The sequence below is a fragment of the Hemiscyllium ocellatum genome, chromosome 15, assembly GCF_020745735.1.
Source record: "Hemiscyllium ocellatum isolate sHemOce1 chromosome 15, sHemOce1.pat.X.cur, whole genome shotgun sequence".
In the NCBI taxonomy this organism is placed as follows: domain Eukaryota; kingdom Metazoa; phylum Chordata; class Chondrichthyes; order Orectolobiformes; family Hemiscylliidae; genus Hemiscyllium; species Hemiscyllium ocellatum.
Window position 1 is genome coordinate 62,356,944 of NC_083415.1, and position 15,890 is coordinate 62,372,833.

At 43.9% G+C, this 15,890-nt stretch overlaps 1 protein-coding gene across 1 annotated transcript in view; it reads right to left on the bottom strand.

Moving 5' to 3' along the window:
* The window catches only part of eif2s2 (eukaryotic translation initiation factor 2, subunit 2 beta), a 42,774-nt gene extending 27,242 nt beyond the window's left edge, over window positions 1-15,532 (bottom strand). Inside the window, exons 1-2 of the mRNA XM_060836543.1 lie at window positions 15,347-15,532; window positions 510-693 (exon numbers count right to left, since the gene is read on the bottom strand). Coding sequence (XP_060692526.1) covers window positions 510-693; window positions 15,347-15,361 — 199 coding nt within the window. The 5' untranslated portion in view covers window positions 15,362-15,532. The remainder of the gene's footprint in view (window positions 1-509; window positions 694-15,346) is intronic.
* Between the last annotated feature and the right edge of the window lie 358 nt (window positions 15,533-15,890).

Sequence of the window (15,890 nt, forward strand, 5' to 3'; positions counted from 1 at the left end):
AAAGCATTTTATATGAATCTAACTTGTGATGCTTTCCACATGTGCTCCTTTTAGCTTTTTCAGCCCAGTAGCTGTAGTACAGACTCCAACCGAGTAGTGTTTTCTTTACATTGATTGGCTGCATGTCAAATCATTCCGGCCACAAGGGAATTCAGCACATGGAGTTCTATCCCAAACCATTAAAGATAAAATATTTGGAAGGAAATTTAGCAGGTCAATACCTCCACAATGTTTAAATGGTCGGTGACTGTGTTTAGAGTTGGCCAAGAAGCCAAAAGGACTCTAAGGACTCTTTAGAATGTATAATGGTTCAAAGAGGTTGTTCCCTTAAAATCTTAAACATCTCACTACAACTTTGGAACAATAATGAAACATCCTTAAAAGAGACAAGATTCAAGTCATCTTTGTGCATCTCCTAAATCAATGCAACTCAATTCCCAAACTGAATTCCCAAAAGGACTCGGAATTCCAGTCAAAAGAAATGAATATAGTTAAAAGGACCAAGATACCTTTCTTCTTATTGTCCTCTTCATCTGCCTCTGTAACCTTCTCCTCCACGTTCTCAGATATGACAGTTTCCTTGGATTCAGTCGCTGGTGTCTCCTCAGTTGGTTGTTCAATCCCATCTTCTTCCAGCATGAAGGGCTTCTTCTTCTTTTTCTTCTTCTTTGTCATGGTGGGATCAAAAATCATCTTTTCATGGGAAACAGCAAAGATTGGATCAGATAGTAGTTAGCACAATTTAAAGTTATATTCTCAATTCTCCATCACTCACTTCAAGAAATCGAATTTAGCTCAAAATATGCTCCTGAGAAACAAAACTAAATACTTGCCAGTTTTGCACACAAGCCCAGAATTATTTTCTAAAATAGCAATTGAAACTTGCAATCCATTCAAGTACAATCTGTTCATTCACAACTAGATCATCAGAATAGCAAATGGCAGCTTCAAACTCAAGCACGGTTATAGACTCCAGTGCAAAGATTAAAGTGATTTTCATGATGCCAAGTCTCAAAAAAAGTATTCCAACCATGGTTTTTGACCCAAAATGAGCACCATTCCCAACACAGAGCGACCTTTAGTCAACAGCTCTCAAATTTTGAGGACAAATGTAGCGACTGCAAAAATACAGAAGTGAGCAATGCCTGGGAGACTGGCACAAAATGCTTTTGTTTTCTGTTAGCTGTGATCAGTTAACACAAAAAACTTAAAGTCATATTGGAGGACTACGTTTTTAATGCTTAGACCACAAAATAAGGGAGTATTAGGGACATTACTAAAAATATTTTTAGAAACCCTGCTCTCTTAATATTTTGAGCTAAATTGAAAAGAAAGCATAAATTATATGTTTTGCAATGCCACACACCCTCAAAAATACAGGCCCTCTCTCAAGCACAAATCATACTTTTTCTCCCTCACACACATCTCTCTACCTTAGTTTGTACAGTTTGAATTATTTATTACACACTCATACACGTACATATAAATCTATGGGAGTGAATCACTTCATCCAAGACATTTATTTGCAGATACATTCTATTTTGTTCAAAACACAAAATGTAGTCACAGTCAATGTGGCATCTTATAAATTCCAGCTTTCAGAATAAAACCAACTCAATTCTAGGTTAAAATGGAGCCAGATTCTGAACAAACCTTCACACCTACAATTCACTGTTTGACCAGAGATGTCATCTTTTGTATATCCCTATCGTTCTGCCCGAATGTCACATAGCACAGCACTTACATAGACGGTGTGTAAAGTGTTTATAAAGTCAAACACTTTTGGTCACATGTAGAGATTTATTATCTGACACTCCACTCATACCAGTTGTATGATCTTTTGACCTTTTCACCCATAAACTGTCTATGTGCCCGGCTATCTTTCTGCAGTTGACGAAGAGGTTGTGCTGCAAAGACTTGTGAGATTTCAAATAAATCTGTTGGACTACAATCTGGTGCCGTGTGACTTCTGACTTTGTCTACCATAGTCCAACACTAGCACCTCCACATCATGGATACCATTTCGATCCAATTTATTACCTCCATTGGAGCAAAGGCATTTCCACAAAGATCGTGACTGACATTCAAATACACTGTCCAGCATCAGAACTCCTGGGTTAAGTGCACCATAATATTTGAAAAGCTTGATTTTGAAGTAGCACAGCATTCATTTTGTAATTTGTCTAATTAATTTAACTATTAATAACAAAACAGCCTGCACTGACTACAAGAAAATATCCTGCTTTGCAAATCCCTTTGACTTCTGAAAATGCAACACATGAACGAGGCAGCAGCATGCTAGGTTTGAGCTCTCAGAATGTCAACAACCATGCTGTAAGCCAAAATATGACAGTCACACATAGGAAATGAATGAGGGGGAATCATTTGGCTGCTTGGAGAGTGAAAGATCTAGGAGGGCAAAGCCGCTTACTACATTGTTAATCTATTGCTTAAACAGTCACACACCCACACGAGTGGCAGCACAGAGGCTCAGTGGTTAGCACTGCTGCCTCATGGTGCCAGGGATCCGGATTCGATTCCAGCCTTGGGCGACTGTCTTTGTGGAGTTTGCACATTCTCCCAATATTTGCATGGGCTTCTTCCCACAGCCCAAAGATGTGCAAGGTTGGTGAACTGGCTATGCTAAACTGCCCATTGTGTTCATGTGGAGATCAAAGGCGCATTAGTTAGGAGAAAATGTTGGGGAATGGGCCTGGGAGGGAATTTTTTTGGAGGGTTGGTGTGGCCTTGTTGGGCGGAGTGGCCCGTTTCCCCACTGGAGAGACTCTATGATACAACTCCAATGACTGCCAATGGTGGAGTGACCTACCTAATAAGATGCAGGACACCAACTCACCAAGATTTTATTCAGCAGAGCTGAAGTTCAGAAGTGCTCAAGAACAGAACCACATGCAAATCCCTTTCAGGGCACACACCAACCCAACTCAGAGATGCATTGGTACTATTTCATTATGGTCAAAATCCATCAGACTCTCTACCTTCTACTATGTGGAAATACCATCAGAACACAAGCTGCAACAGACCACGCAGAAGGCCCATGATCACCTTCACAGGGCCAAGCAGGCATGGGCAAGATGCGTCAGTCTTGGCAGTAGTATACACAGCTCAGAAATGAAACAAAAAAAAATCGACTTCCTGGATTGTTATGGTTTGAAGTCATGATCACATTTTTACCAAGTCATCCTGACTGCTGATAAGTGACTCTTGGCAAATTGGGAGAACTGCAGGTCAGTTGATACAAGGAATGCATTTAAGGAATCAATTAAGTTAATACCAATGAATGATCTGGAAGGAAGACAAGTAAATAATTATATCATGAAAGGATTAGAACTAGATCAAAATTTGAAAAAGGTTTAGAGACTGAATTCTAGGTTACCCAAGATTTTTGGGGGGGGGGGGGGGGGGGGGGGGGAGACTTGTGGCTGTAAAAGCGGTTTTGAGGTAGTTTAGGTGTTGAGAGGTGATTTTCTCAAATTCCTTGAATAGCAATTACTATATTATAGGCTGGTGCATGTTTCAGAACATATGGGGAAAAAGATCAAAACAACAGCACTTTTTTAAAAAAAGGAAGACAAAAGATAGACACCGCATGGTCAGAGAGAGAAAGAAACCTACACTGCTGTCTGACACAGCAGTGAATCTGCACAGTTACTGCCTTTGCTGTTTGAGTTGAAGTGCCTAAGGGGCAACTTTTTCATGTAGAGGGTGGTGTGTGACTGGAATGAGCTGCTAGAGGATGTGGTGGAGGCTGGTACAATTACAACATTTAAAAGGCATCTGGATGGGTGTTTGAACAGGAAGGGTTTGGAGGGATATGGGCCAAGTGCTTGCAAATGGGATTAGATTGGGTTAGGTTATCTTGTCAACACGGATGAATTGGACCAAAGGGTGTGTTCAGCTCAGACTATTTGTCATTTTTAGCAAAATAAAACAGAAAAAGGAATGAGATATGAGAAAGATACTCCAGTGTTGCAATTTAAATGAAATATATTTGAAGTAACATTAAACTGAAGAGAAATAAAACCAAGAATCTCCATCCAATGTCAGCCCAGTCAGTGCCATCCAAGAGTGAATAAAAAAAGCTATGCCAAAGGCCATCAAAGCAACATGTTTTAAACAAAAACTGACCTGTCAGGTTGTGTTGACACCTCTGAAGTAGGTGGGACTTGAACCTAGCCCTCTTGGCCCAGAGAAATGGACACTACTACCATTTCTACAAAAGCCTCCTTAAGACCATCAATTCAAATCAGCACATGAATTTAAAGCAAATGCAGAGCTTTAACTCAGAAGACTATGTCCATACTGTCATTTCATAAAGTCAGATGTACAGGACAGAACCATATCCTGCGGTCCAACTCATTCATGCTGACCAAATATCTTAACTTAATCTAGTCCCATTTGCCAGCACTTGGCCCATATCCCTCTCAACCCTTCCTAGTCATATACCCATCCAGATACCTTTTAAATGTAATTGTTCCAACCTCTGCCACTTCCTCTGGCAGTTCAGTCCATACAAAAGCACCACCCTTGGAGTGAAAAAGTTATCTTTTAGGTGCCTTTTAAAATTTTCCCCTCTCACCCTGAAACTATGCCCTCTAGTTTTGGATTCCCTCACCCTGGGAAAGACGTTGCCTATTTACCCTATTTATGCCCCTCATGATTCTATAAAGCTCTCCAAGGTCATCCCTCAGTTCTCGATGCTCAGAATCAGTAGATGCACACCCTCCCACCTCAAAGCTACCAATATTCAGCATTCCATCGTGTAGCTTTGCCAGAGTGCGGACTAATACTGTTTAACAGTTATCTACACCTGAAGCAAACAGGCTGGCCAAACTAAGTAGATTTCCTTCTCTAAAGACATTGTCTAGTATTTATGACAAAAAAAAATCAGCAATAGATACAAACTCTATTTATTTAATGAATTTAAATTTCACCTATTCATGTGGTGGCGTTTGAGCCCTCACTCCCACACCACTAGGCTGGCACTTTGTTTTGATTATTGAGTGACATTTCCACTTTGTCAGAAGCGGTAATCCCCTCCTACAACCGCAATGTCCAAACCAACTTGGAATTGGTTCAAATTGCATATAATCTCACAATGCACCTTAGGATGAGAACTGGGAGGGGAGAAAAATCGGGATGGACTGAGAAAAAGGTCAGGAGAATCAGTGCTTTGGCTTAAACAGTCCTGAGCCTGAAGAACAAGGTATGAGGTTTTAGATCAAGGAGACATAGGAGGGAAAGGTGCACTGAATGCTAAACATAAATCAAGTGCAAATAAAAAAAAAATCATTTCTTCAGCTTAACTTTCGTTGCACGAGTTCAGAATTTTCCATTTGGAATTTAGATGCCGATGGATATATTAATAATTTAGTTAAATAAAAACATGCTTCTGAAATATTTAAGGAAAACCCTATAAACTATAGACCAGAGAGTCTGACATCAGTGGGTAGGTTGTTGGAGGGGATTCTGAAAAACAGGATTTATGTGCATTTGAAGAGGGAAGGAATGATTAGGGAAACAGTTATATTGATATATGCTTTTGTGCTGGGGAAATTGAGTCTCACAAACTGGATTTGAGCTGGTTGAGTAAGTTACCAAAAAGACTAACAATGGCAGATGTTGCTTACTTGGACTTTAGTAAAGCCTTTGACAAGATTCTGCATGGTAGATTTTTTTCACTGGAGCCAAGGAGGTTGAGGTATTGTCATATAGAGGTTTATAAAACCATGAGGGGCATAAAAAAGGTGAAGAGTAAAGATCTTTTCCCTTAAGGGTTTTGGAGGGGGGCTCAAAATTACGGGGCATATTTTTAAGGTGAGAGGAAAAAGATTTAAAAGGGGACATGGGAGGCAACTTTTTTTTCAAAACACAGAGGTTTATGTGTGGAATGAGCAGCCAGAGGAAATGGTGGATATAGGTCCAACATTTAAAAGACATTTGGATAAATTCATGAATAGAAAGCGTTTGGACGGATATGGCCAAGCACAGGCAGGTGGAACGAGTGTGGTTTGGGAACATTGGTCCAACGAGTCCATGCAAGCAAAGAGTCAGCTTCCATGTTGCATGACTATGTCTGTTATAGAGTCAAAGAAATATACAGCACAGAAACAGACCCTTCAGTCCAACCCATCCACGCCAGCCAGATATCCCAACCCAATCTAGTTCCACCGCCATCACCTGGCCCAAATCCCTCCAAACCCTTCCTAGTCATATACCCATCCAAATGCCTTGTCAAATGTTGCAACTGTGCTAGCCTATACCACCTTAGGGCTCTTTTATATCTTTCCCATCTCACTAGTTCTGCACTCCCTCATCCCAGGGAAAAGACTTTGTCTATTTATCCTATCCATGCCCATCATGATTTTGTAAGCCTTTAGAAGGTCACCCCTCAGCCCCCGACGCTCCAGGGAAAACAGCCCCAGCCTATTCAACCTCTTCCTATAGTTCAAAATCCTCCAACCCTGGCAACATCCTTGTAGATCTTTTCTGAACCCTTTCAAGTTTCACAACATCTTTCTGAAAGGAAGAAAACCAGAATTGCACACAATATTCCAACAGTGGTCGAACCACTGTCCTGTACAACTGCAATATGATCTCCCAACACTTGTACTTAATACTCTGACCAATAAAGGAAAGCATACCAAATGCCTTCTTCACTATCCTATCTACCTGTGGCTCCACTTTCAAGGAGCAATGAGCCTGCACTCCAAGGTCTCTTTGTTCAGCAACACTCCCTAGGACCTCACCATTAAGTCCTACTAAGATTTGCTTTCCCAAAATGTAGCCTCTCACATTTATCTGAATTAAACTCCATCTGCCACTTCTCAGCCCATTGGCCCATCTGGTCAAGATCCTGTTGTAATCTGAAGTAACCCTTTTCGCTGTCCACTACACCTCCAATTTTGGTGTCATCTGCAAACTTACTAACTGTACCTCTTATGCTCACATCCAAATCATTTATGCAAGTGACAAAAAGTAGAGGCCCAGCACCGATCCTTGTGGCACTCCACTGGTCACAGGCTTCCAGTCTGAGAAACAGCCCTCCTCCACCACTCTCTGTCTTCTACCTTTGAGCCATTTCTGTATCCAAATGGCTAGTTCTCCCTTTATCCCATGAGATATAACCTTGTTAACTAGTGTCTAATGGGGAACCTTGTCAAATGCCTTACTGAAGTCCATATAGATCACATCTATCACTCTGCCCTCATCAATCCTCTATGCTACTTCTTCAAAAAACTCAATCAGTTCAATATCCTCTCAAAACAGGTGAGGAGCTGAGTGATAGGAAGCATATCATCCATCTTGACTTTTCTTTGCCATATTATGGGTTTTCCCTCCTGGAATGAGAACAGTAATTACAGGAGTAAAAGCTGGGTGACACATCTGTTACTGTAGATGCAGGTGACAAGGTTTTCCAAGCAAGTGAGCAGACAGTGCAGAGAGCATACAAAGTTAGAATGGGTGAGGGCGAATGGGGAAGACGTTACAGGCAATAGTGAGTGTAGAAGATTATGAGCCTTAGTGGAAAGTGGGTGAGGTATCAGAGAGAAGATTGTCAACCTTACCCTGGTGGAAATGTAGATAAAAGACATGATATTCTTCCTACAGTGCTGTGCATTCCTCTAGATGGCTGAGACTACTTCACCCATGTGGTAACCTTGAATCAGACTGGAATGGTCTGGTGTACAGCCCTCCACTTCTGATCCCGAGGGAGGTGAATTCACAGTTGTGGGGCAACATGTTGGCTCAGTGGTTAGCACTGCTGCCTCACAGAGCCAGGGACCTGGGTTCGATTCCAGCCTCAGGTGACCGTGTGTGAAGTTTGCATATTCTCCACGTGTCTCCGTGCGTTGCCTCTGGGTGCTCCAATTTCTTCCCACGATACAAAGATGTGCAGGTCAGGTGAATGGGCTATGCTAAGTTGCCCGTATTGTTCAGGAATATCTCGGTTAGATGCATTAGTCAGGATCAAACGTAGCATAAGGTGGAATATGCTTCAGAGAGTAGGTGAGGATTTGTTGGGCCAAATGGCCTATTTCCACACTGTAGGGATTATATGATTCTCTGAAACTGACAGGTAACTACAAATCCAGAAGTCCAAACTTTTCCTCCCATTTTTACACGCCCCCCGCAGAAGTGTTTATAATTTCAGATATACAGCCAGATTTAGAGACATTCGGTGAAAATGAAAAGCTTTCACTGTTTCTGACATTCTATGTTCTGCACCAGCTGATATCACAGAACTTGATTTATTGGTGAAGAGATAAGTTGCTGTAGCTGTTCACCTTACTCCCATCATGACAAATGCAAGAATGCTAAATTTCAAACAGTCATAATTCATATAATAGGAAAGGGCATTTATCAGTTGGCAAATTGATTGTAGTAGTGCCTCTGCCAATCTCAGGCTCACACATTAGGTTCATCAAGCATTGGGCAATTCTAGAGATGCTCAAGGCTTAAACATATTCCATTTATTTGCAGCATCCCGATCCCTACATATATCTATGGTTCATTTACACTTTCTGTTTGAAGCAATGTGTGACAAACTCAACTGATCCCTTGAAGAACTGTCGTTGATGTAGCTATTAGAGCATTCAGGATTGATCGTACGTAACAGTAGACATTCTGGTATGGGGCTTGCAAGCATGGGTTGACTGAAATGTCACCTGTACTCTCAAACAGCTGAAGAAAGATGTTTATTGTGATCAGCCAATCGATGGGAAGGACTGACCATCTACCTACAGACGTTTAGGAAAACCTAGATGAAAAAACAGCTTCTCAATTTCTTCTCCAATGTTTGATCATGTCTGCACTTTGAAGAGAAGGCAGATCAACTTGTATTTATTTAGCATAGATTCATAGAGATTCACAGCATGGAAACAGACCCTTTGGTCCAACTTGACCATGCCGAGTGGATATCCCAACCCAATCTAGTTCCACCAGCCTGTACCTGGTCCATATACCTCCAAACCCTTCCTATTCATATACAAATCCAAATGCCTTTAAATGTTGCAATTGTACCAGCCTCCACCACTTTCTCTGGCAGCTCATTCCACACACATACCACCCTCTGTGTTAAAAAGGTGCCCCTGAGGTCTCTTCCGTATCCTTCCCCTCTCACCCTAAACCTGTGCCGTCTAGTTTTAGACTCCCCCACCCTAGGGAAAACGACTGTCTATTTATCCTATCCATGCCCCTCATGATTTTATAAACCTCTACTGTATATGGTCATTCCTCAGCCTCTGATGCTCCACAGGAAACAGCCCTAGTCTATTCAACCTCTCCCTATAGATCAAATCCTCCAACCCTGGCAACATCCTTGTACATCTTTTCTGAACCCTTTCAAGTTTCACAACACTTTCCGATAGGAAGGAGATCAGAAATGCATGTAATATTCCAACAGTGGTCGAACCAATGCCCTGTACAGCCGTAACATGACCTCTCAACTCCTGTACTCAATACTCTGACCAATAAAGGAAAGCATACCAAACGCCTTCCTCACTATTCTATCTAGCTGCAACTCCACTTTCAAGGAGCTATGAACCTGCACTGCAAGGTCTCTGTTCAACAACACTCCCTAAGACCTTACCATTAAAAAGGTATATAAAGTCCTGCTAAGGTTTGCTTTCCTAAACTGCAGCACCTTGTATTTATCTAAATTAAACTCCATCCGCCACTTCTCAGCCCATTGGCCCATCTGATCATGATCCCATTGTAATCTGAGGTAACCTTCTTTGCTGTCCAATGCACTTCCAATTATAAATAATTTCTTTATGTTCAGGTTGTAAGTTTGCTCAGAGCTGGTAGATCTGTTCTCAGGCATTTCACCATCATGTTAGGTATCAGTGAACCTCTGGGGAAGCGCTGCTGCTTTTCACCGAAGGCTCACTCATGATGTTACCTAGCATGGTGACAAAGACGCCCGAAAACCAAATCTACCAGCTCAGCAAGTAAACTTATAACATGAATCTCAACCGGAGTTACAAATCTTCTAAAAAAGTAAAAATAACTACACCAAGTGGTCTATAGGGAAATGCAGTTCAGACAAGAGAAAATCTCCAAATATGCAGCAATGTACAACTGTGAACCTATTTTAAAAAGTGATGAGGGGTATTCTCCAGAGTACTCAGAACTCTCTCTTCCATGATTAACCAGTTGAGTCAATGGAACAAGTTTAGAAGGCAGCTATCAAGGGTGGTAGCACAGTGCATTATTCCTTTAGTAATGCATCACAATGGTTAAACTGGATGATGCACTGGATAAATCTGGGGGAGCAAGTGCACATTAACTATTGACTTAGAGCCAAGCAAAAGAGAGATAACAGAGAGACTGTCAGGCATAGCGGAGGAGGAAGAGGGCAGCAGACAGCAGGGGGAACAAAAAGCCACGCAAGATATAGGATGTATGTTATTAAGTAGAGGGTTGAAAAAAGATTTATCAGATGGTGCTAGGAATGGAGAGTTTGAGTTATAAGGAGAGACTGGAGCTTAAGATGTTGAGGATTGACCTAATCGAGGTTTACAAAATCATGAGGTATATAAACGTTATATATATGGTGAACACCAGGTGTCTTTTTCCTAGGGTGGGGTATTTCAAGGCTAGGAGGTACATTTTTAAGGTGGGAGGAGAAAGATTTTAAAGAGACACGAGGGTCAATTTTTAAAAAAACATAGTGGTTCGTGCATGGAATGAACTTCCAGAAGAAGTGGTTGTTACATTTAAAAGACATTTAGTAAGTACGTGAATAAGGAACCTGAGGGTTATGGGTCAATCGTAGACAGATGGGACTACTTTAGATTGGCATTATGGCTGACATGGATTGGTTAAACTGAAGAGTCTGTTTCCATGCTTTATGACTACGACAGGTTCATGACAATTAGAAAGCAATTCAACAGTAACTGGTCATTTCTTGTAAACTCTGATGTACACAAAAATGACAAAGTGTGTTAACCTCTGCAGCTGTGCCCTGGATGAGATTTTGGAGTTGATTTTGAGTAATCACGAGAAATGACCAGTTACTGCTGAATTGCTTTCTAATTGTAATGAACCTGTCTTAGTCATAAAGCATGGAAACAGACTCTTCAGTTTAACCAATCCATGCCAGCCATAATGCCAATCTAAAGTAGTCCCACCTGTCTACGAATGACCCATAACCAAGAGTGAGCCAGCTGTCTTTGTCACTGATTCCACCTTCTTCTTGACATCTCAGTCTCGACTAGATTGTTTTCAACTTTGGTGCCATATCGTGCCCCACAATAATTTTGACCAATGTCTCCAAGTAATGGCTAACACTGTCTTTTCTAGTCTCTAAGATGCAATTGGACTCCCGCCCACCTCCAGCACACTGCAACCACCTGGACACCTCGCACTGGCCTTATACCCGCCCTCGACCTCTTCATTTCCAACTGCCGTCAGGACATTAACCGCCTCAACCTGTCTATTCCTGTCCCGCACTCCAACCTCTCACCCTCACAACGCACAGCCCTCCAATCCCAACCACACCATCAAGGCAGCAGATAAAGGGGGCGCGGTGATAGTCTGGCGCACTGACCTCTACACCGCTGAAGCCAAACGCCAACTTGAGGACACTTCTTCCTATCGCCCCTCGATCATGACCCCATTCCCCATTACCAAACCATCATCTCCCAGACCATACAGAACCTCATCACCTCAGGAGATCTCTTACCACAGCTTCCAACCTCATAGTCCGGGAATCCTGCACTGCCCGGTTCTACCTCCTTCCCAAGATCCACAAGCCTGACCACTCTGGCCGACCCATTGTCTCAGCATGCTCCTGCCCCACTGAACTGATCTATACCTACCTCGACACTGTCCTATCCCCCCTAGTCCAGGAACTCCCCACATACTTTCGAGACACCATTCACTCCCTCCACCTCCTCCAAGACTTCCGTTTCCCAGGGCCCCAATGCCTCATCTTCACCATGGATATACAATCTCTCTTCACCTCCATCCGCCATGACCAGGGCCTCCAAGCCCTCCGTTTCTTCCTCTCCCGATATCCCCAACAGTACCCTTCCACCGACACTCTCATTCGTTTGGCCAAACTGGTCCTCACCCTTAACAATTTCTCCTTCAAATCCTCCCACTTCCTCCAGACCAAAGGGGTAGCCATGGGCACCCGTATGGGCCCCAGCTATGCCTCTCTCTTTGTTGGTGACGTAGAGCAGTCGATCTTCCATAATTACACCGGCACCACTTCGTGCTCCCGCGAGGAGGTTGAGCAATTCATCAACTTCACCAACACATTCCACCCTGACCTTAAATTTACCTGGACCATCTCGGACACCTCCCTCCCCTTCCTGGACCTCTCCATCTCCATTAATGATGACCGACTTGACAGTGACATTTTTTACAAACCCACAGACTCCCACAGCTACCTGGATTACACCTCTTCCCATCCTAACTCTTGCAAAAATGCCATCCCGTATTCCCAACTCCTCCGTCTCCACCGTATCTGCTCCCAGGAGGACCAGTTCCACCAAAGAACACACCAGATGGCCTCCTTCTTTTGAGACCTCAATTTCCCTTCCCACATGGTTAAGGATGCCCTCCAACGCATCTCGTCCACATCCCACACTTCCATCCTCAGACCCCACCCATCCAACCATAACAAGGACAGAATGCCCCTGGTGCTCACCTTCCACCCTACCAACCTTCGCATAAACCAAATCATCCGCCGACATTTCCGCCACCTCCAAAAAGACCCCATCACTACGGATATATTTCCCTCCCCATCCCTTTCCACCTTCCGCAAAGACCGTTCCCTACGTGACCACCTGGTCAGGTCCACGCCACCCCTGCAACCCACCCTCCCATCCTGGCACTTTCCCCTACCACCAGAGGAACTGCAAAACCTGTGCCCACACCTCCTCCCTCACCTCCATCCAGCGCCCTAAAGGAGCCTTCCACATCCATCAAAGTTTTACCTGCACATCGAATAGTATCATTTATTGTATCCGTTGCTCCCGATGCGGTCTCCTCTACATTGGGGAGACTGGGCGCCTCCTAATAGAGCGCTTTAGGGAACATCTCCAGGACATCCGCACTAATCAACCACACAGCACTGTAGCCCAACATTTCAACTCCCCCTCCCACTCTGCCCGAGGACATGGAGGTCCTGGGCCTCCTTCACCATCGCTCCCTCACCACCAGACACCTGGAGGAAGAACGCCTGATCTTCTGCCTCGGAACACTTCAACCCCAGAGCATCAATGTGGACTTGAACAGTTTCCTCATTTCCCCTTCCCCCACCTCACCCTAGTTCCAAACTTCCAGGTCAGCACTGTCCCCATGACTTGCCTTACCTGCCTATCTTCTTTTCCACCTATCCACTCCACCCTCCGCCCGCCTCCGACCTATCCCCTCCCCCACTCACCTATTGTACTCTATGCTACTCTCTCCCCACCCCCACCCTCCTCTAGCTTATCTCTCCATGCTTCAGGCTCTCTGCCTTTATTCCTGATGAAGGGCTTTTGCCCGAAACGTCGATTTTTCTGCTCCTCAGATGCTGCCTGAACTGCTGTGCTCTTCCAGCACCACTAATCCAGAACCACTCTTATTAATGTTTAGTTGGGAGGAAATATCTGAGTATGAAGTACTAGATGTCAAATGTTGCCATTGGCAAAACAGTCAACAATCAAAGATCACTGATTTCAAGTGAATGCCAACTTGAGGAAAATTACTTTCACACAAAGCGATTGCATCTGAATGCATTACCAGAGAAACTGACAGGCAGCAACAATCCTGGCTTTCAAAGGGGAACTGGATTTGAAGTGTGGAAAAATAAAAAAGTTGCAGGACATTGGGGAAAGACTACAAAAATGGAACAGAGTTACTTTCTTGGGTAGCAGTACCATTCTACTAGCACCTTTTCAAATTCTAGGAAAATTTGGAAGATTATAACCAATATTTCTTTCACAGATACAAAGACCTGAAGATGCAGGCCATCCACATTTCATGAAACTTTTTAACCCTTACAATCTCACTAGTTTCCTGGTATTAATTCTCTAGCAATACCTTTTGTTCTAGGTTCCTCCCCTCAATTTTCTACTACTCCCAAAATGTTAAAAATCTGCTGGGAAGACAAAAAGATTTGAAAGGAACTTGAGGGGGAGCTTTATCACACAGTAGTACATGTATGGAACAAGCTTCTAAAGGAAATGGTAGAGGTGAATACAACTACAACACTTAAAAGACAGTTGAGCATGGATATGAAATATTTGGAGGGATATCAGCCAAATGAGACTAGCTCAGTTTAGGAAACCTGGTTGGCAAGAACAGGTTGGGCCAAAGGGTCTGTTTCCACGCTGTATGACTCCACGCATCATTCAAGTGATGCAGTGTGATTCATTGGTCTAGAGGTATGATTCTTGCTTTGGGTCGTCAACTTTGCAGACTTGAGAGAGATTCTGGGTTTAGATCCCAGCTGAGCCAGAATTTCTACGGACGGCACAGGGATTAGCACCGCTGCCTCACAGCGCCAGGGACCTGGGTTTGATTCCTGACTCAGACAACTGTCTGTGTGGAGTTTGCACATTCTCCCTGTGTCTGCGTGGGTTTCCTCCGGGTGCTCCGGTTTCCTCCCACAGTCCAAAGATGTGCGGGTCAGGTGAACTGGCCATGCTAAATTGCCCGTAGTGTTAGGTACATTAGTTTGGGGTAAATATAGGGTAAGGGGAATTGATCTGGGTGGGTTACTCCTCAGGGGATCAGTTTGGACTTGTTAGTCCAAAGGGCCTGTTTCCATACTGTAGGGAAGCAAATCTAATCAATCAAATTCTTGCAAAATAAGATTACAGTACTGGAACCTGAGAAAACTGAAAGCTACTCAAAGTTCCTTTCACTTCAAAACATTTAAAAGAATTTAACAGTTAGAGTTTACTGCAACAGTTGCTGAATTTAAATCAAAAACGTATACATCGGGATTTGAACTCTGGCCATTATAGAACATTAGGACAAGGACAGGACCAGGTCTAATATGATGCCCACTGCAGCGGGACAGCCTGTGACACTTAGACAAAACGTGGGGGAGGGAATCTGTGAATCCAAAACCTCAGAAACAAAAGAGAACAACGTAAAAGGTAGTAAACTTCCACCCAGACGTTATTACCTCTCACTTCACCCATTAAACGTGGTAAAACAGTCAAATTCAGTGCGAGTGCATGGCGGGGCCCAGTAGGCCTCAGGCTCCTCCCCGACCCTCCGCCCGGCAGACGCCGGCTGCTGCCTCACACAGGGCGGGCGCCGCTCGAACTCGAGCCCGAGGCGCATTCCCTCCATCAGCGTGAAACTTCAAACTTACCTCATCTCCAGACATGGCGACTTTCTGAGCTGTGTAAACTCCAAATGTACGATATCGAGCCGAGGATTTGTGTCAGTTATTATTAATTTTTGTTATTTTCCTCCCCCCTCTCTCGGTATAAATAAAGAAGCTGCCGCACCGCGCCGCGCCGCTCACTCGCCGACTCCCTGTCACCGCCAACAGGCCACACCCCGCCCCCTAACCCTTACTATTGGCCAGTCCTGCACAGACCCCTTCACTCTGATTAGTCACGCTCACTGTCTGTCAATACAGGGGTCATTAACCCCGCCCACCCCCGGGTCAGAATTGCATCAGCTAACCGCCACTGCGCATGCGCGGCCCTCGTGCACACGCCGGTTCTGGTTTGGCAAGAGAGGAGGATCAAAGGGTCAGGAGTAGGCCATTCAGCCCATTGACCCTGTTTCACCATTCAATATGATGGTTGATCTCTGGCACAACTCCACATACATGCCTGTGGCCCATATCCCTTAATACCAGCACAAGCTGCTGCACGACCACCTGATGAAGGTGCGGCGCTTGGAAA